This window comes from Thunnus albacares, chromosome 9, assembly GCF_914725855.1.
Source record: "Thunnus albacares chromosome 9, fThuAlb1.1, whole genome shotgun sequence".
Lineage (NCBI taxonomy): Eukaryota > Metazoa > Chordata > Actinopteri > Scombriformes > Scombridae > Thunnus > Thunnus albacares.
Window position 1 is genome coordinate 21863739 of NC_058114.1, and position 22161 is coordinate 21885899.

Here is a 22161-nt window from a genome sequence, read left to right on the forward strand (position 1 = left end):
CCACATAAATACAGAAACCCACACAACTGATTTAAACAATAGAAAGATCAGTTGATTTAATGGGAAACGGGTCTCCACTCCAAAACTGTGGTGAATAAATGGTCCGTGATAAATCTTGTTTTCTCTTGTTTAGATCATTGTCCCCTTTATTTCCCTTTCAGTCAGTTGCAGAAGTCTTACGAGATGAAGACTGCCCATCTATGATCGTGCCAAGCAGACCTTGTAAGTGAATCTGAAACACTGTAAACACAGCAACACAGCAGCGGCAGCTCATTATTTGTTTGCCGAACCACTTAAGACAAACATTTTTAAAAATGTCTTTCAGTTCTTCAGCGGTGCTTCCCTGATTTCATTACAAGAAATGGAATTTTAACTGTAGCCAATCAGACCATCTTCAATGACGGTGTCAATAAACAGAGAAGTGTCAATGACCTCAAAGACGCTGCCAAGTAAGTCCTGCTTCACTGCAAAGCAAATCTTTGTCTTTTTGTTGTTTAACCAGTTAAGCTATGCATATAAAAAAGTCACAAACATTAGATTGAGAATTCTTGCTGAGGTAAAATAATATGTATGATAATATATCCTGTATATGAAAGTGTTTTAAAACTGTTATACCATCAATAGGGCTGCCGCCTCTGCACCCAGAGAGCTCTGGACAGATATTACAGGGTAGGATAAGTGGGCATGTCACTAATGCCCAGGAATGTGTCCAAACACATTCACAGTCATTTGCATGTTTATTGCATGAACATGCAGCTTACCTACAAGTTCAACAGTAGAACTTCAGGGGTTCCTACAAGCTTATAACAGCTGCTTTGTAAACATATGCTATCAACATGTTAATGGGCTGATATAGGATAAGCAGAGAAATCATGTATTTAACCAGTGAGCTGATGACATAAACATACATGATTCGGTGTTTGCTGTGATTAAATGTCATTTGTCCTGAATTACCTGGTAATGTAATATGTTTTAATGCTTTTCTTTTTGTAGCCAAGTAACCGCCATACAGCAAGGAGTGGAAAGGTCTCAAAAATGATTTATTTCAGCTTTTTAACCTTGCCTCCGCTGTAGTCAGTGGCTTTGTGTAGACTAACCCTCCCACATGTGCTATTCATCACCAAGAAAAATCTGTTTCTGTTTCATACCTCCATCTGCAACAGTGGAGGGAAATTAGGACAGATTAATAACTGTTCATGGCATATATCTGCCACTTAACATGAAGTCAATCCACTTCTTTATGAATTGCTGTGCACCGTCTGTTTCAAATACAATAGAGAGTGATGTGGTGCCCCCTGGTGGTCAATATGTTTGCTTCCTTCATCTAGATATGAATACAAGTTTACATAACAGTGCTGGATATGATCCAGACTCTTCTCCATGGACAGGGTTGCATTGACCTTTAGGCAACTCAGTTAGAGCTCTTGATCATGCAGCTGGTTTTTAGAACTGCTTTCAGTGTTTTTTCCATAGAAATGTTAGCTTGTCCTCCATCTCTCCTCTGTCTGTACTTGAGAGATTTAACTGAGTCATAGGGCAGCATGTCTGGGACCTCAGTCTGCAGTCAGTCCTATGCAGTAGTCATGTTCTGACATTGCTACCAGTCTTGTAGTTAGTTAAATAACACTTGAATTAGTTAATCCCAAAGAAGTTTATAGTGTGTGATGTTTACAATTCATATTACCAGAGTTATTTAAATACACTCTTTGAATTCAACAAATTAATAATTATATTTTATGCTGAATAATTTGTCTTATTTGATATTTATGTCTTAAAAAATTAAAACACAGTTTTTTAATTAGAGATTAATTCAGGCAACAAGTAAAACAGTTTTGTTTTGTTTTTTGTTTTTGTTTTTTTAAAAAAACAATCTTATGTTGTGTATTTGTTCCCATTGGTTATTACACACTTACCTGTATGGTGCTCCTCTGTATCACATTTAGTTACATGCTACTCTACCATTCACTGCCATACTGTAGAACTATTGCTTAATAGCGCTTCAGTAACACTAATGCTGTTTTTTGGCTCAATGATATTAAACTTTTTTTTTTCCTCCACAAGCTCATAACCTGAGATTATGAGGTTGCATTTCAAAGCATTTTGAAACTGTATTCATTTTTGTTTCCCTGTGGGAGAATTAAAGATAAAGTGTCAAAATGTTTTTGAAAAAGTCTAATAAACTGTGAGAGGAAATAACACAAGCCTGCCACAGTCCCTATCTGTGTTCTTATTAAATCTCTTTTTTGTCACCTCCTCTATTTCCCACCTTCCCACTTTTCACCTGTGTCACAGAGGTATCGCCAATCTGCTGAATGCCAAAGAAGTTGGCATTAAGATCTTTGAGGATTATGCAAATTCCTGGGACTGGATCCTCATGTAAGAATGGCTGTGGCTTTTGGTGATTTTCATGTCTTCATTTCTCTTTATAGATTATGTGCTCCTCTGTGGGCAGAGAAACTTCTCTGACCCATCAGTGAAATTAATGATGAAAATTTTATATGCAAATACCTCTTACTGTTGCACCTGCTTGAGGCCGTAAATTGGTGGGGTTTAGCAGGTAGGCGATTTAAATATCACCAGATTAGCTGCTATTTACTAAATTAAAAGTCTAGATTAATTTCTTTGTGGTAAAACATACATATGTGGGACACACACACAGGCCTCAACAAATTCTTTGAACTGTATATGTATTTGTCAAATTTTACTTGCGAATGGTGGTCAGTTCCCAGTATGTATGTGTTTGGGTTGTTGCAGTGGTCTGGTGATAACCATGGTGGTCAGTCTGCTCTTCATCCTGCTGCTGCGCTACACTGCTGATGTGCTCCTGTGGTTCATTGTCTTTGTTGTCATCGCTGTGGTTGGCTACGGTGAGTATGCACCATTGCTGGTGGCTACTGCGTTACGTAGCACTGTGTACACAGGTTGGAGTTGCTGCCCACATATTTTACATTTGATTTTTTCAACTATCTCGCTGTGAACAGTTCTGTTGTCATGGCAAACTGTATGAGATTTATATTTGTCTTACTTTGTTGCATCTTTTCCTAGCTTTCATTCATTTCTCTGTGTCTTTCAGGTATCTGGCACTGCTACTGGGAGTACAGTATGCTGAGTGGGAAGCCAGGTGCTAATGTCACCATTTCTGATATCGGCTTCCAGACAGATTTCAGCATTTACCTTCAGCTCAGCCAGACGTGGCTCATCTTCAGTATGTTGTCATCCACTAATATAGCTTTACTTCACACTTTGTATTTTATTATGTGAGCTTTATGTTACATAACAAATGTCAGTTGGCTGTTCCTGCTCTGTGTGCCTTGTGGTACCATGTATTTTTATCTCAGGTTATTTCAACAGACGTTAGACCCCAAACACATATTGCTTTGCAGAACCAAAATTATAGCAAATGCGTCTTCTATCTCTGTAGATTCTTCTGTAGTGATACAGTGATTTAAATGATTATTATTTACTAACTTGGGTTAAACTTTCATATGATTAAGTGTCATGTTAAAACATATCAATGTACAACAATGGACAACAAGTGCGTTGACTAATAATAAAATGTGTCATCTGTTTTGTAGTGATCTCACTTGCTGTGATTGAGTTCATCATTGTGATTATGCTGATATTTCTGAGGACGAGGCTGCGAATCGCTATTGCATTACTGAAGGAGGGAAGCAGGTAAGTATGAATAAAAAGTCAGTTGATGCCCTAAAATCAAATGGTATGTTTGACATTTTTCATGCATAGAACACAATTCAAAACGATGTTTAATCTTTTTTGTTTCTAGGGCCATCAGTTACATCATGTCCGCTCTTTTCTATCCTATCATCACCTTTTTCCTTCTGGCCATCTGCATTGCTTACTGGGCCGTCACAGCAGTGTATCCTTCCAACCTCAGGCGTATTGATTAACTGTTTTATCTGTTCAGAAACACTGTATCAAGTTAATTAAGATTGTCCACAAGATTATATATAAGAACCAATCAATGTGTAAGTGAAGTATTCAAACTAAATTGACTACATTTTATTAAGTAGTTGGTGATTGTTGTATTGAGCACATTTTGTTGGACTTTGTGTTGCCCTTAACTAGTTTGCCCTCAGCTTCTTAGCATCATCTGGTCATGCAGTCTACAAGGTCATGTCTGCTGACGATAAATGCATGTATGCCAACCTCACATGCAGCCCAAAGGTTAGCGTCACCCTCTCTTACACAGTGAAGTGCATTTACTGAAGAAATATCTGGTTCTTTGTTCTTGTAACAGTTTACTTTCTCTGCAACTTCTTCCTCTTCGAAATATTTCTTAGTCAGATTCTTTCATCACACTCAACTATAATCAATCAAAGTGAATGTAAGTAAAGTAACAAGTAAAATTTGATAGCTAGAAGTGAGTTCTGTGTTAGAACCATTGAAATCAATCTGCTGTGACGTAAATAGTGATCACATTAGTGGTTGACAGCTATGAACACTTATGTGACAGATATTATTTATCAGCCTGCCTGCCCTCCCCGGTTTGTGTATCTTAAAGCATTTATAGGCTATGTGGTTACACAAACCTGGAATAAATGCAGGATTTCCTCAAATCCCATAGATATCATTAAGTGTTAGTCTGTGATTAGTAGTGTACTTTCACTCGTTTCAAATTAAGTGTAACAGAAATATTTAAGCAAATGTTAAATCACAATACTACCATCCAACTACACATCAAGATCAAATTTATGTCTTTCTCTCAGAATTTCAGTCAGACCAATATCACCAAAGTGTGCCCCGGATCACAATGCATGTTTGCCTTCTATGGTGGGGAGAGCATGTACCACCGCTACATCTTAGTCCTCCATCTTTGCAACCTGTTTGTGTTCCTCTGGCTGGTCAACTTTACCATCGCCCTGGGCCAGTGCACCCTGGCCGGGGCCTTCGCATCCTACTACTGGGCCCTGAAGAAGCCAAAAGACATCCCTGAATGCCCCCTCTACTCTTCATTTAGCAGAGCCATACGGTAGGTAGCTGCATGGACAGAGACGCTGGATGTGAAAAGTGAAAAAAAAAAAAAAAAATCTGGATGGATTTACACATAAACTTGAAACACACAGATCGATGAATAGCTTTTCTCCAAACCAAACATAGTTCACAAATCTGTTGTGTCTGTTATAATCTGTTATAAATTCATGCTGTTTTCTTGTGCTCTGTTCTTTCTTTACAATTTTGATTTGCCATTTATTTTACCTCTATAAAATTAAGTATGAACAAAAGTCACATTTGGGACTCATGAATAGCAGAAATCAAATAAAGTGATTTTCCAGTATGAGCATGTATTGAATCTACTAAGATGTTGGTGGGATTTTCATTAGTTTACTTGTAATATATAAAATAAATTTAGTTTTTACAGATAACAAGGAGGACATGCTGCCTACACAAATGTTCAAATATTCATTATTCCACTTGGTTTCTTGTGTCACAGTTATCACACAGGTTCCCTCGCCTTCGGTTCTCTGATCCTCGCTGTGGTGCAGATGGTCCGACTTGTTCTCGAGTACCTGGATCAAAAACTGAAAGGTAACCCGTAACTCTTTAAGACTCTGATCTTCCCACTCTCACACAAGTTAATGATCATTTCAAATGGGATGTTGAGGATTGATGATATTTTCCCAGGTTCTCAAAATGCATGCACTCGATTCATGCTTTGCTGCCTCAAATGCTGCTTCTGGTGCCTGGAACATTTCATCAAGTTTCTAAACAGAAATGCGTACATTATGGTGAGTGAAGGAACATCTGTTTTGCCAATAATTTGGACTGATTTATTATTAAGTATCTGTTAGCAGTTGAGCTGTTAATTGACCTGGCTTGTACATCAGTGCTTAATTACCCTCTACCAAGCACTTTCTACTTTTTTCTCAACAGATAGCAATATATGGAAAGAACTTCTGCACCTCTTCCAAGGACGCTTTCTTCCTCTTGATGAGGAATATTATTCGGTAAGACCTTTCTTATATGTCTCTGTCAGATCTACACGTCTGAAAAGGGTCAGAGTACAGATGACTTGCAGCTGAGAGACACTCTCAGTGCTTCTTAGCATAACATTAAGTTAAATTTGACCATTTTAATGGGTAGAATTACATCAGGAAGAGTCTGTTAATATGCTAGAAAAAAAAATTTAAATGTTAGATTCTGTCTCAAAGAAAAGTTAAAAATATGTGGATTTACTGCATACAAATCGGTGAAACAATCAATCAGTGTGTCAAGCAGTTGAGCATTTCTCCTAATTAACCTACTCACCATCATGTATTTTATGGTGTGTGCTCTTTCACAGATATTTCTTGAGTTGGTGTCTCAGTGCATGACAGTGCCTTCTCTGTTTCTCTGGTGTCTGTGTTTGTCCTTCACTGTGACTTCTCTCTGCCTGCTCTGTAGGGTGACTGTCCTGGACAAGGTGACAGATTTTGTGCTCTTCTTGGGAAAACTGGTTATTTCAGGAAGTGTTGGTGAGTTTAATGTCACCGGCATTCTATCAAATGGCATAAATAGGGGTACAGACAAAAAACTGCATAAGAAACAGGATTAAAAATTCTCCTGAATATTAGGAAGATGATAAATTGACTCACTTCCAGTTAGTTTTGCCACACATATACTCTATTTCCACTCAGTTTGCAAAATTTACTTTAGCACAGGTTGTCTGCAGGTCTTAAAGATCTTAATTTAAACCTAAACATTTATTATTTGTTTTTGCACTGCCTAATCACTTACAGTATTTGGGATTTGTCCTTAGGTTTCACTAATATAAGATTTGTTGAACTGAATGTATCAGAGTAGGTATGTTTGTAAGCCCTTGACTATTCCCCTTTAACAAATTATAGCTTCCTGGAGCCCCATATTTAAAAATTTTAGAGTTACTTGTGCTGCCTTTTGACTTAAACCCTCCTGGTTGATTTGTCCAAAATGTTCTTAAATACGTTTAGTCATAAAAGGTTTATAAAGTATTGCATTTAACTCTCTAATATCAGTTGTTTTTCACAAGAACCAATACTCACTGTTTTTAAACAGACAGAATAATGACAGAATAATGTTTGAAGAGAATTCTTTCCCTTTTTTCATGACAGTACTTTTTAATTTTTTAAAAAGTACTGTTCACAACGTTTTATTATATAAATTTGTATATGTTGTTTAAATATATTTTATGTTTTCCAGGTGTTCTTGCATTTTTCTTCTTCACACGTAAAATACCAGTCATTCAAGAGGAGGTGCCATCCCTAAATTACTACTGGGTCCCCCTTCTGGTAAGGAATTCAAATGTGGGCTATTTAATAAGTAATTGTTACAGCAATAACAACTGAGATTGAATCAAGTTGCTTTGGCAGATTGAGATATGTTTCTATTCTGACTTGGACTATTCACTGTGCATACAAAGGATTTTATCCAGACTCTCCTCGCTCCTTTAATTGTGTTTTGATAAAATAACAAAAGATTAAAATACAGTTGGAGAATTAGTTGGACAAATATATTATATGAAAATTCTTTCACTTTTCTCCTGTAATATACCACTAAAATATTTTATATGATAATTAAGTATTTTTTAGGGACAACTGCTTTCTCCTCAGCTTGTCTTATGCCTTTACTTTTCACACATTTTTGCAAAAGATTAATTAATGAAATTTAAAGAGCATTTATGTAAAAAAAAAAAAATAGAGGTAATTTAGTATAAAGCCAGTGCTACTTGGTGACTTGCTGCTCATTTCCACAAGGAGGTAGATGCAGGTCCAGGCAGTGGGATCTGATTAATTCATATCCTCATAACACCATGTCCCCTCACCATAACACCTCACCTGTCTCCAGGATAGAAAGAACATGTGGTGTGAAGGATGCAGTTTGGCTCTGCAAATGTGTAGCAGCGATCAGTGATCAAAGTACACCCCACGGACAAGTGTACACTTAAGTTTCATACTTTCTTCTTAGTTCACAAGCAAGGCCCATAACCTCAATGAAACGTGAATGATCGTTTAATGATCATCAACTTGGGAATGGTGATGACAATGATGGAACAGGAAGAATGACTGCTGTGTGGGGAAGGGTTTGTCAGGATCCACTGCAACTCCTGGGCTTGGTGGACCCCCTGGTGACCTATGAGAAAGAGTGAGACAGATAAGGGCAGGGAGGGCGGGGCACGGAAAGAGAGGTACGACTAGGTATGCTGGGCAGGGAGACGTTAATAGGCCTACAGTATGTGTTTGAGGTGCGGTCCTGCTCCTGAACTTCAGCTAAGATTATCTCCAATTGTGGAATAGCTGCATTTAACACCAATTTGTGTTTCACAAGCTGATCAGTTTTGTTGAAGGATTTATGAATCAGAAGTTCATATTCTTTTTTGATGTCGCAGAGTAAATGTTGACAATATAGCTGAGTGTGACCTGTTGATTCTTTCAGACGGTGATATTTGGATCCTACATGATCGCACATGGCTTTTTTAACGTCTATTCCATGTGTGTGGACACACTGTTCCTGTGCTTTTGTAAGTACTTTACACAACACATTGTGAAAATATGACTACTTGTACTGAACATTGCTGTGATGGTTACAGATAAAACGTGAAGTATCATGTCAGCAGTTCAATATAACACTTTCACTCTAATTTATAACCAAAACTGATTCCTGCTCATTCACTGTTTCGTCTTTCTTTAATTCTTGCATGACCTTTATTGATGATTTCTCTCTACTAAGCCTTTGCTTTCCTTTCTCTTAATGCCTGTCACTCTGTGCGCTGTCTGATATTCCCGCTCCTCCTTTCCTGTGCTGGGACCTGGTCTCAGGTGAAGACCTGGAGAGGAATGACGGTTCTTCCTCCAGGCCCTACTACATGTCTCCTGGCCTGCACAAGATCCTGCGTAAAGGAGAGGAGGGTGCCAAATTATGTGCTGCCTCCTGAGCAATGCGCAGCGGCTATTTTACTAAACTGATGATTCACTTCTTCATATCTACTCTACGTTTGGGGGGGTCTGGACATTTGAGAGCGAGCACTGTAGGGCTAAACATCAAACTGGATGCATCCCAGCCTGGTCAGGGATGACCTGGACATGAAAGGACATGCTTTTACTTCAGTTCCTCACAGAAAAGGCACGGGGTACTTACTAAAACGACTTATGATCACTTCCTATCTTGAGCCAACTCAGATACTTGCCTTTTTTTGCCACACTTGTGTTCTTTTTTTTTTCTTCTCTGTATTCTCTGCTGACCTCTGCCTTACTGAGAGGGTATGTGTCAAATCGCAGGACGGATGCACAGGCTGAGACGAATATGATACAAGCATTTTTACCCAAACAAACATGAGGACCTTAAAATGTACAGATGCCACTGATGGACTATGGCATAAGGCATCACCATATAAAACGTGGTGGACTTATGGGGCACCCTCTTGTCGCACTTTGGTCTTCTAGTGTAAAATCATGTTTTGTATGCACTTTCACATATGGGAAAAGAACCATGTGATTTATTTTGTCTGTCTAGCATGATTATTTTTGCTGGCTGTTGATGTTTACCATTGGTTTTATAGGTTGCTTTGATCCACCGTATTTATACTAACACAAGCACACAGATCCAAAAATGGTGTGTATTCTGCACTTAGCAAAACAGGTTTCTCTTACTTTACTCAATTACACAATCATTTCATAGTTTCCATCATGCTCATAGATGTACTGTAAACCAGACTTTGTGGGAGGTCAAGACTTTAAAAGAAATTTTATGGTTTTTGCTTAAAATTTGAACAGGACATGACAGTTTTCAGGAAACTTGTGAATGCAGCCACTAGTTTATGTGCCTAGTTGTGAAAAAAGTAAAAAAAAAAGAAAAAAAAAGAAAAAAAAAAGTTCCTCTTATTCTGCAGTTTTAGACCTAACACCAGGAACCTTTGCGATACAGTTTATAAAAGGATGTCAAAGCCATTTTTGGTACATTTTTTAATGGGTGGTTCAGATGTAGTGCTGTTTTAATACTAAGTATAATACATGCATCTGTCTGGAGGTTATTCAGTGTTCTTTTTGTATAGGAGAATTTTTTTTATCAATGAAATTCAATGAAAATGTGAATAATTTTTTTGAATAAACATAAATGGTTTAACTATTGTCCTCTGCATTTTCAAGGTGACTTGCTTCTCGGTTTAATTGGAAAGTTCAAGATGATCAGAAATATCATAATTTAACTTTGATGTCCTGTTGTAAGTGATTCTCTCAACTGTGATCTCAGTTTTTAACATACTGCTACTGCTGCCTCCTAGTGTGGGATCTGGAGGTAAATGACGGCTCTGCTGAACGGCCTTACCACATGAACAGAACCTTGCGGAAGATCCTCTCCAAGAAGAACGTCTAGAGAAATGAAGAAAGGAAGGAGAAAGGCTGAAAGGTCATTTACCAAAGCATGGTATGAGTCTGAGTGACAATAAGCATTTTGCCAAATGTAATCCAAGTATACACAAATTGTAACTGTACACTATAATAGACAAATTGTTGAGCAACTATTTTCATTCATCCACATGGTCATAATTTAAGCAATTCTTTGGTATTTATAACTAACTAGAGGAGCCAGCGTGTCCAAGAAAAAAAATGTTTTGTGTTTTTATTGGTTGGTGTACAAAATTGCACCACATTCTTGTAAATATTTTGTAGAATTTTATAATTATAACTGAAATATGATTTGTTCTTACAACCACAATCATACCACACACTAAGTTCCTGTTGGAACAAGTGATTTCTTTCTTTCTTTAGATTGTGGTGAACTTCTGCAGTTTTTGTCCTTATTTTCATGTAGTTACCAGTTTTTGCCACTTGGTGGCGCCAGTCTAATGTGTACTGATGTAGAGGCATGAACAAGTTTTTCCATGAAATGGTCAAACGTTACCTCATCCGTACATTGTGTTTTTGTTTTTTTATTTTTTTTATTTTTTTTACTTCAAATTGTCTCACATTGAGAAATATATTTGCCACTAACTGTCCTCTGTTTTCATATTTAAATGTCAAGGACATAATGGCATAGCAGTTCAAAGTACTCCACTCTTAAGTGCCTTTTCTCAGAGAATTGCCACATCGAGTGTCTAATTGCTTCTTGCAGCTACATAGTTTACATTTTTTGAACTCATAAAAAGTGACAGTCCTCAATGTTCATGGTAGGAATGAAAGGGGGAGCAAATTGATGTTAAGTGTTTATGGTTTGGACTAAAGTTACAGGTGTGTCCAACCAGTAACAAACACAGACCCTACACCTACATACAGTATGTGCTGTTTCTTTGCTCTGATGTGTGACTCAGAGGGTGATGTGATGAGACTGATTGCATTGATAACAATTACAATGTGTGTTTGAAAGTTTCACAGGGAACAGTGGCTGCAGTCAAATGAACTCATGTCAATCACAATGTTCTCTAATAAGTTTAATAATAATAAGTTATATAATACATTATCACAGCATAAAGCTGAAGCTTCACCAGCAGCATAACTCACTTCTCTGCCGTCCATCTTTATGCTTGCTATGTTTCAACCACATTGAAATCTGGCTTGATATGTGGCTTTTTTCCACAGTATGAACTTTTTACTGTTTCAGGCTGATCACAACCACTGTTCTCTGTGATAAAGAAACTTTTTTCTCCTTTTCCCTTCCAAGCCTAGAGTGAGTGAGTCCTAATGAATCTTCATAGATTTCATTCATAATATTCTCAAGACCAAAATTTCTTGTTGGAGTTATGAGTCTCTATGAATAGAAACAGTTTTTGTTTTTGTTTCCATTGGTCTTGTCAGTCCAGTGTCATGCTGGTCCCACGCAGTATAATTGAGTTATTAGGATTTAAGTCAAGCAAAACCTTTGTTGCAGGAAGATGCAGTTGTTTTGTCTTTGTAAGGAGACTGACGAAATAAATCAGTGAAAGTACAGCATCATTTCCAGTAACACAGCTGTTGGCAGTTTCCCACAGTGTCCTTGTACCTTGTATGATGATCACCTTTAGATCTTTGAGATGTGACTCATCCTCGTGAGTCTTTGTGTTTGTCAAACCTGAGAACTTGCCCTCATGTTGCCTCAGAGTGACAGCACTGCCAGACTTACACACCCTCTGCCCCCGTTTGAGCTGAACACGCTGGGACATGCACAACGTAACCATTCAATAAAAGGAAAACAACTCTGATGGCGTATCTGAAAGGAGAGAAATGATGCATGTAGTGCTCGGCATAAAACACACAGCATATTGTTGTTCCTTTTTATCATACTGAATAACTCAAGGTATTACTGTACTACCAGTTGTATTTTGTGTCTTTATGTGCATGCAACTCGTTCTCTTTCCCACGAGGCTGAGTACCAAAGATCTGATAAGTGAAGTAAACAGTGTTTTTATATACCTCTTCCTTCCTTCCACGTCTGGAAATTAGATTTTGGTCAACAAGTAGACGCTGTCTTTGTTAGAATGCGCGTCAGTTTTCTTATCACAAACTCTGAAAAAACAGATCTCTCACCTGTTGATAAGCAGAAAGATGAGCAATACTTGGAACTGTGTTTTATTTATTGTGTCTCATTTGTGAAAGTGGCAGCATCTATATCTGCCATATTTCTATTTATAGTACAGAACATGTTGCATGTATTTTTATAACAGAATATATTGTCTGTGTGAATGTGCATCCGTAATACGGATGTTTTTGTTCTGTTTTACAATAAATTGTTTTTTATACAGCACACACTTCTGTTATTTTCCTCCTTTATTCTAAATATCTGTATTCATTCATTCATTCATTCATTCATTCATTCGCTCATCTCCCAGGATTGTGAAATTAGACATTTATTTTCAAAACAGACAATTCACATACAATAAATAAATTAAATTGCAAATATTCAAACACTGCTATACAAACAATTTCAAGTTCATCTTCATAATGAGTTGACATTTGAGGTCTGGGTGGGTTTCACGTGGAGTAGCACGGTCAAACTGTGTCACCAACTACACAGACAAATATAAATCTATAATTTCATGTCACAATCCTATGAGGTACACTGAAACCTTTCCATTTCCACATTATACAGCACACTTAGGACTGTAAATTATAATCATCCATAATATGCTCAACAGTGAAATAAGTGTTTTAGAATATAAACGTGATGAATTACTGGAGGTTCAAGGAAAAGTAAAGTTTTTATGTTTATCTGAAAATGAAATATTTTATATTTACCATGGAGATCTGAATACTGTGGCTGTCAATGACAGATATTGTGCGTGTGTGTGTTATAGTGTGTGTGTGTGTGTGTGTGTGTGTGTGTGTGTGTGTGAGAGAGAGAGAGAGAGAGAGAGAAAGAGAGAGCGAGCAGCTCAGGCGTGAGACACAGGCAGGGAGGTCATGGCGTGGGCTGGCAGCAGTGGTTGAAACATGGATGGAGGGGCGTGAACTGCAGGGAGACACACAAACAGCACCAGAGTCATTACAGTATTTCACACGTTAACACAGAATTCCTCTGTTCATTTTGTAAAAGTCAAATTTATTGATTTGATTTATTGAACAGGACAGTGTGCAGTATTAAGCATAAATGATGCACTGCACCGGAGTTAGCTTGAAGCTAATTTGCATCCGTGGTCCACCACAATTAAAACATACAACAGCACAACAACAAACAATACAAAGCAAAACAAACAAACAAACAAACAAAAAAACACACAGAACACACCATACAAAATATGAAGCTACACACAACAGCACATCACATACACCCACAATGTCGATTAAAAATTAATAATGTAAACTAGGCTCAGTGGTCACACAGCTAATTTGTCTTTAGTTGATTTTTTAATTTGGCCTTGAATGTATTGATTGAACCACAGTTCTTCATATAATCAGTTAGGGCATTCCACTGAGTGGTGGCTTTCACAGAGAAAGCTGAATGCCCAAATGCAGTGCGACGAAATGGTATGGTACAATCTTGTATAGAGGATATTCTGGAGGATCTAATAGAACTTATTGATCGCATGTACACAAAGTCACATAGTGGAGGAGGGGCCAAACCATTTAAAATTTCATAAACTAGGCACAAATTTGAGAATAATCTAATATATCATATATATATAATATATAAAAAATCTCCATATAAAAATGTTTAATTAAGACATTCAGAAAGATAATACGTATCTATAATACGTATATGTTTGATAAAGATTATTTAACATTCTTGACTGTCTCAATGTTGCCTCATTAAAAAAAAAAAAAATCATATTTTCATGTTGGACATGCAGCAGGGATTATATCCAGATTATGAAAGCTTGCACTTCCTACTCTAAACTGGTTCTTAAACTTCCTCTTTTAAAAGTGATTTGTTTGGAATAAATACAAAAATTGGGTAGATTTCATTAGAAATGACAGCCTGAGGAAATAATGCCACCAACAAGCAAAAAAGTACGTGGATTCATCACATGATGCACATTTTACATGTGATGACTTTACATGCAATGTGGAAACTTCAGGTTCATTTAGTTTTCAGATAATTCAATTCATCAAAATCAATGAGATAATAATTCATAGAGAATCTGGCGCTCACTGTCTATGAAGGAGTGTAGTGCGGAGAGCATGGATCCCTCTGGGCCTCCGTACGCTGTGTACTGCAGCTCCTCGGGGGTCGGGGTGGGCTGGGACAGGCGGCTGGGCTGCAGGGAGGTCATGGGGGTGCTGGAGGTGTGGTTGGGGCTCACGTGCTTCTTGTGGCGTGCTCGGCAGTTCTGGAACCAGACCTGAGTTGACAGGATAAAACATCTTTTGTAGGGCTGTGTCTTAAAGGAGTTGCACTCGGTCTCTCCCTTTCAGTGGTTAATATTCAGTGGGAAAGACTGACCAAACAATGACCAAATGTATCAGATTGGAGCTTTGTTGTTACAACTTGCATGAGACAAGTATGAAAGTAACATGTCATGAAAGTAGCATTCATCTTCACAGCTTGTACGTTTTTCTGTTTGCCAAACATCCCATGTGTTTGTCCATTTTTTGTGGAGTTTCAACTGAGGAACCACTTTTGCAGCTGGTGAGTATAAAACAGCTGTAGTTGTATTTTTCAATAATCATGATATGCTAGAAATGCAGTGTTTCCACTCCACATTAATTCAATCATACATTTGTTCCTTGATGTTTCCATCCAAGAGACACTAGTTAGGCTGAAGTAGCAACAGTCAGTGCAGAGATAAATCAACCGTGAGGTGTCAAACTATCAAACTGTGGCACTGAGTTATGTTGTCTCAACCATTGTTATAAAGCTCGTGTGACTGGAATCACATCTCTGGAAGCAGTTTGTCATTAGTAATACTGAAACACTCCCAGTAATCATCACTCTATCTGTCAAACATTACACACTTGTTCATTTGGGCCAAACACATTTACAGCCGTAAATCCAACTGTCTTTGATAGAAGAACAATACTTATATATAATACTTCTGTCTTTGCACCATTGCCAGTGGTGAAAAGTCACTATTTACTTAAGCACTGTACATAAGTATCATTTGGAGTTACTTGTTCTTTGTACTTTGGGTATTTCCATTTCATGTAGTACTTTATACTTCTACTCCACTATATTTCAGAGGGAAATATTATTCTCCATTACATTTACCTAACAGCTGAAGTTACTGATTACTTTGTCATTTATATTTTATATACAGCTAACATGATCAGTTTATAAAATGTGATGAATCGTAAACTATTAAACTATGCAGTCGTCTATAAAGTATTTAAAAGTAGCCTTACCTCAACCAGCTACACCATTAAAATGTGTTTAAACCAGCATTACAATATATATGTAGTATGAATGATGCACAAAATACTGAACTGACTATTCATGTAACAAATATATGTTAAAGAATAGACAGTATATAGAAGTGCATTTAATGTTATAATTTATCTCTTTTTTTTAGTTTTGTACACCATCACATCCATATTATATTTTTATGATTGATATACAGAGGTGTTGTGTAATCCCACGTGGGATGGGTCACATGTTTTACTTTTGATACTTTAACTACATTTTGCTGATAACACCTCTGAACTTTTACTTAAGAACAATTTTTAATACAAGACTTTTACTTGTAATTAAGTATTTTTACACTGTGGAATTGCTACTTTTATTTAAGGATCTTAAAAAAAACCTTTTAACTCGTGCCTCTCTCTAATCATGCAGTATATTCCATCATGCAGCTATCCTTCACTGACCTGTATGACTCTTCGACTGAGACCCGTCTGCTCTGCCAGTTTCTGCAGCGTTTGGGCATCTGGGTTGTTGTCCTGGGCAAACTGAGCCTGCATCACCTGCATGTGCCGAGGTAAAAGATAATCAGCTCAATACCAAACAACTTTACTTGTTGTTATTGAAAAACACGACCCACATTTGGTTTGTCTGTGTTAAAAAAACATTGCAATGATCAAATCACATTTGGCAGGAATGAAGACTGTGATAAAGACAGAAACGCATTTTTAGTAATTATGGACATCTATCATTCTTTACATGGCCCTTATGCTGTTCATGTATAATGGCATAATACCCTATATCATTATTATCCTTAGTAAGTCAGAAAAAAACAGAATCCTTGTTAGAGGTTTTCTACCTGTTATATTCAATAAAAGCTTTACTTAATTCATCTACTTTATTAAAATCAACATCTTGTATCATGTGCAGTGTACAATCAGTTCTCAAACTGGTTGAAAGTGCACCAGCATATTACTACATATCACCACTTAACAAGTAACTATACACACATTGTCAGTATTTAAGTTATAAGGCTTGAATCCTTCCTTTTCCTGCCAAAATAAATTAAGACATGAATGTGTTGCTGCTTTTCTGCTGTCTGAAACCTGTCCTCAGAACCAACTGCTGCATTTTGTTTGTCTGTTGATGACATGGAAGATAAATCAATCTGAGCTCGCTTAACTCAACTTGTGCTACATCTTTATCACGCAAATTTGTAATAATATAATTTTAAAGGCTGCAGGCCAATGTTTTCAGGCTTAATATATTCAGATTGGACGTTTTTAGGCCATAAATTAATTCATTCTGATGGATTTTTTTCCAGGTATGTGCAGACTACGTTCAGACCATAGCAGCTGTCTTTTGAAATTTTAGAATTTAAGACAATATAGAGGCCTTGTTTAAATACATATTTATATTAAAAAATTATAATTCAAGTGAGTCCCAGCTCTACTCTTTGCCCTCCTCCCTTACATAGAAGTCACACAATATTTTATCCAAAATGATCCAATAACACTGTTTAATTTCTGTCTGTCTAAAACGTGATGATGGAGGCTCACCTGCAGCTGGTCTGCAGTGAAGCTGGTCCGTGCTCTCTTGGAGGGTTTTGGCTGGTTAATCTCCTGTTCAGTGGGCACAGCTCCGTCCATGTTAACACTGTTTCCTGCAACAAGCACAGGAACATTAGCACTGAAATAGAAACACTCTATGTTACACTGAAATGCAGTTTTGAAGATATACATTTGAAAGAGCAGCATGCAATAAACATATGTTAACCGAGTCAATAAAAAATGAGCTCAATTTCAAATAGATTATTATTCTCATGTTTTATCTGGTATATGTTCAGTTTAGGCCTATTAAGTAATTTCCATGTAGGTACTAGATGATTTACTATCAATAAAAGAGAGGACAAACAGCATCTTCAGTAGCTTAAAGTGCAAAGAAATAAATATTAACTTTACAAATCAGGTTTATGTGATAAATACAATGTAATAAATATTAGATTTTTTTTAGATAATCCAATCTCTGTCACAACCTGTTAAAAAAAACATATCTAGAAACCTCTAGAAAAGCATCATAAGTTACTGCTATGGGCTTAAAATAAAAACAATATTCCAGGTATTTTTGTGTGTATATAAGGAAGGACTCAGTGTCCTCCAGTGGACCCCGGTCGGCTGGCTCACCTTTCTCCACGGCCCGCTTGAGGTTGTCCAGCATGCAGTCGTAGTGGACCCTGCAGAGCACCTTCTCCTCCACCAGGGCGAACTCCTCCCCGGTGGACAGCTGCCTCTTGCAGGAGAAGCAGGCGAAACAGGCCAGGTGATACACGTTCCCCTTCGCCCGGCGCACCCAGTCTGTGGAGTGGATGTTCCGGCCGCAGCACGCACACCAGGTGCCGTATCTTCTGCAGGTGGAGGTCAGGATGAGCAAATCAGACACCCAGATACCATTTAAAGACTTCAGCATTTAAGAGTGATTTTAAAAGCCGGTGCCAATTTGTTTTTAATCGGTATATTTACATTTGACTGTTTTTTTAGGCCCAAAGTGAAAAGAAAATCGGTGTTTTATCAGCAGATTCCTGTCATGTGGACACATTTAGCTCAGATCACTGCAGGAAACCTCTCAGACATATCAAATTTTAAGATCATAAAAAAAGATTTACCTAATGATCCAATACTCATAAAAGCTTCTATATCCATTAATCAACCTATCAAACTATTTGATTGAGAATTACCTGAAGGCTAAAATGTGGCGAGACAAAAACCGACTAAACCTCAGTGTGGAGTGATTTATTAATAATGTCTCTACTGGCATCTGGGCATAAATAAATAGGCCATATTTTTAGTTAAATGCTGTGCCTATATTATTGTTATTTTATTGCGTATATAACCCTCCATTAAATAATTAAAGGAATCATATCATGGCAAGCTTATTTTCCGCAACAATTTCGTTTGGTTCGTTTCAAATTTTCGTTTCATCAGCACTAATAAAAATCGATGCACATACCTAAAGTAATCCAGTTTACAGAAAACCGCTTTTTCTTTGATGTAACAGCTCGTGTGGCTGCCAAGTGAAGTCTGGCACACGCTGCAGGAGAGACATCGCACATGCCAGCACAAGTCGTTAACCTAAAGCAAAGATAGGATCAATTAACAAAAGTCAATCAAGTTCTCAGGTAGGCCTACACAGTATACACGCGCGGATACCCGCGGGAGCCTGAAAACCACAGAAATCCAAACGAGAAGGGGAGGAAAAAACACAACTGGTAATCCAAAGTTAAATGAAAGACAGTCCTCATAAAAATTGAATCGACAAAAAAAAGCGTGCGTGCAGCGTTTACCTTTAATAAATATTTATCCACAATTTCTCCGTTGCAGCTCGCACATACAGCTCTGCCTAAAAGAGGCGCAGAGGCCATCGCCTGCAGCGACGACGCGTCTTCATCCAAAACTTCCACCGGCGCGCCCTGTGGGATCAGACCTGCGGTTAGAAAATTACGCACAGGAACGCATCCACCTCCATTACCTGCTGCAAATCACATAAAAAAACTCATGAACTCAGCTCACCTGTCGCTGCCACCGATGATAAACTGCAAAAACAACATCATCACTCATTTTGACGATCTCTGTCTTTCCAAATGACCAGTTTATTGCTTTGTGTTTTTTTTTTTTGCACGACTTCATTTGCTCGTTAATATCTTAAAACAACACAGAATAAGTTTACAGGATTTGTGTTAGCAGCCATTAGTATTTACAGAATTGTGTAATAAAATATTTTAGAGAGACTTGAATAGAATTATACAACCTAATTTAATGATTTGAAGAGAAGCTTCCAGATTAAATAACTTTTTTCAGATGGTTATTTGAAGCTTTTCCCCAAAATGTGCCAACTCATATTAAAAACTTTATCCTTTAAAAAAATATCCTCAGGTTAATTCTCAGCCTACCATTATGTCTCTCCTGTCCTCAGTGCATTTGCCTAGCAGCTCTTCGTCTCCTTTGCAATCTTCACACATGTCGAGAAACTCTACGGCGGGAAGAGGATGTCGGTTGTGTCAGACTGTCGCAGCTGCCTTAAATGCCCCCCGCTCCTTCTTCCCATAAATATCATGCCTTTCACTTTTCACCATGACAACGCCGGCGATTACCAAAATGACATTTAAAGGAGAAGGATAGTCATTACTTACAAAAACAGACAACACTTGAACTAATACTTATCCTATGTGCATTATGTTCTTGAGATCTGCATTTGGGATTCAAGCAACGGCTCGCTGCGTGTGCGCGCGCGTGCTGGTTTACACCCCAACACGTCAATTTCACGTGTCAATCAAAAAACACCCAGCGCGAGGTCTCGAGGAAAGGGGATTGATTTATTTAATAACAGCAATTAAAAGGGCTAAATTCGCCACAAACGTCTACCCGGGACAACCAAAAGGTGAAGAGGTCTCATTAACTACTTGAGTTTTAATTGCAGAATTCGGGGAGGGTAATTTTCTTCGACATTTCTTCAAATTGTGAAAATACCGAGCTGTCAGCGTGTGGACGGACTGTTTTAATGGCAGCCTGAAGCCCACTCTGATTTAATTGGCGAAGCAATTTCGACCGATATTTAATCTCCGTCGCTGTCTACGTCGGCTCACACTATAACCAGCTGATAAGCAAAACACGTCTGCCTTTAATTTCCTTTACTCACCTCATCGTTGGTCAACAGAGATCCGCTTTCACTCTCGCTAACCATGCAGCACTCTACTTTTACTTCACTTTTCCAGCGCATGTCTGTGTCCAGCGGTAAAGAAGCTTTTCCCCCCACTGTCAAAGTTGTATTCAAGAAAAAGTGCTGCTATTCTTTCTTTCTCCTCCAGGATTCCTCTGTGTGTCCTGAGCTGTTTCCAGAGGGCGGATCATAATTCATATTTTTTCCTGTCCTCTTTGGCCGCGCCTCCCTTTGAGAATAAGCTTGTTGGGTGGTTTTATGCGAGATTTGAGAACAAAAAAAAAAAAACCGTAAAGACTATCAGAGTTGTATTAGAAATATTTTTCAGGTTCACTCTCGATTGAATTCCCTCAATTTGCCTGCTCATAACTCCTGAATTGACAGTGACACATAATGTATATTAATGGGTATTTACTCCATAATGATCCTACTGTATCTTTGAACTGAAGTCAGCAGTTTGTTGTCACTGAATGTTTGTGACCCCTAAAAGCGAAGCAACCCCTCATCACCTCCTTTTTACCTGATTGTGACCAGTTCAACATGCATTTCCTCCCTTTTACACTCGGCCCTTGTTTTATCTGACTTTTTTCATTTTTAGAGTCGATAAAAAATATTCTTTAATTCACAAGAGGAAAACAAAACTGAAAAAGTAAACATACTTTTGTGCAGCAGAAATACGTTTTTTTGTTTTGTTTTGTTTTTACTGCTTTCCTGTTATTCATATTGCCACCCATAAGATTTATCTTGTGACCCTAGTAGGGTCCCCACCCCCAGGTTGGGAACCGCTGTGTTAGGGGTCCCTAAGCCAAAAATTGTTGCTGTTGGGCCCTTACTGACACTTCACCTGATGTCCTCTGTGTGATGTCTGTAAACTGTAGCCACCAGGTTCCATTTCATTTCAATGCAACCAGAACTCCTGGAATAAATATTTAATTTGTGTTTACTTTGTGTTGATTGAATTAAACAGCTTGATTAGAAATATGCATCATGTGCACCTTACATTATCTGAAGGATAAAAATAATAAAACTAGGTTTTGACACACGTTACTCTAGAAGCCACAAAATTAACACATAATGCAGGACTTGTCTTAGTTGATACTGTACTTTAGTGCAAATTCCCTCAGAAATTTGCAACAAAAAAATCACCAAAACCAATAGACATGCAGTAAACCTGAGGTTTTAGGGCCCCCTCTGGATCTGGGGCCCTTGGGTGGTTGCCTGCTTTGGTAATTCAGTCTTGTTCAAGACTTGCTAATATGGCCAGTATTCACAAGAATCACTGTTGGTTCATCATACAGTATATATACAGTATATACACTCAGTTGCCAGTTATTTAGGTACACTGAGATAAAACTAACAGTCAAATACAACAAATGTGCTAAAACTTCTATATTCATGTAGATTATAATGTTCTGTTATTGTTGAAACTATTTTAAAGAGATGTTGATTTATCTGTGGTGCTGTTGGTTTGTATTGTCTTATACTAAGAGATACATACAGCACATTTGTAATATCTAGTCTCCCCTCATTGATAAACGAAGTGGATTTATGGCTGTTGTATTAACACTTCATTAGTTTAAGCAATGTGTACTTACACTTACTTATAAACTGGCAACTTTTTCAGCTGCTTTTCTCTAGATGCTTCCCCCTGTCAAAATCAGAGAATGTAATGCTGTACAATTAGTGACGTTGTCTTCACTTAATCTAAAAAAAGAAAATGAGAACAAAAGC

The 22161-nt window shown here is 37.7% G+C and overlaps 2 protein-coding genes across 8 annotated transcripts in view; one reads left to right on the forward strand and one right to left on the reverse strand.

Moving 5' to 3' along the window:
- slc44a5b (solute carrier family 44 member 5b) overlaps positions 1-12443 on the forward strand; it is a 36632-nt gene extending 24189 nt beyond the window's left edge. The window contains exons 7-23 of one of the 6 annotated variants that reach the window (XM_044361468.1): positions 162-222; positions 326-449; positions 625-669; positions 2293-2376; positions 2755-2867; positions 3074-3205; positions 3576-3675; positions 3785-3877; positions 4098-4185; positions 4728-4990; positions 5453-5547; positions 5644-5747; positions 5893-5966; positions 6403-6473; positions 7177-7265; positions 8410-8494; positions 8793-9442. In XM_044361468.1, the coding sequence (XP_044217403.1) occupies positions 162-222; positions 326-449; positions 625-669; positions 2293-2376; positions 2755-2867; positions 3074-3205; positions 3576-3675; positions 3785-3877; positions 4098-4185; positions 4728-4990; positions 5453-5547; positions 5644-5747; positions 5893-5966; positions 6403-6473; positions 7177-7265; positions 8410-8494; positions 8793-8908 (1737 nt within the window). In that variant the 3' untranslated portion in view covers positions 8909-9442. Of the gene's footprint in view, positions 1-161; positions 223-325; positions 450-624; positions 670-993; positions 1027-2292; positions 2377-2754; positions 2868-3073; positions 3206-3575; positions 3676-3784; positions 3878-4097; positions 4186-4727; positions 4991-5452; positions 5548-5643; positions 5748-5892; positions 5967-6402; positions 6474-7176; positions 7266-8409; positions 8495-8792; positions 9443-10252 lie in introns of those variants that run through there. The other 5 variants (XM_044361469.1, XM_044361470.1, XM_044361471.1 and 2 more) reach the window with 5 other exon arrangements.
- Positions 12444-12856: 413 nt separating this feature from the next.
- On the reverse strand, positions 12857-20579 carry LOC122989120 (LIM/homeobox protein Lhx8). 2 transcript variants are annotated; one of them, XM_044361799.1, is made up of 9 exons: positions 20410-20579; positions 19664-19741; positions 19058-19183; positions 18724-18845; positions 17901-18121; positions 17277-17380; positions 16185-16280; positions 14533-14722; positions 12857-13392 (listed from the first exon to the last, which is right to left on the reverse strand). In XM_044361799.1, exons 1-9 carry the CDS (start codon positions 20488-20490, stop codon positions 13316-13318), a joined length of 1095 nt encoding a protein of 364 aa, XP_044217734.1. In that variant the 5' UTR covers positions 20491-20579; the 3' UTR covers positions 12857-13315. The 2 variants fall into 2 exon arrangements, with proteins under 2 accessions (XP_044217734.1, XP_044217733.1); XM_044361798.1 differs by having other exon boundaries at positions 19664-20579.
- Positions 20580-22161: the final 1582 nt, after the last annotated feature.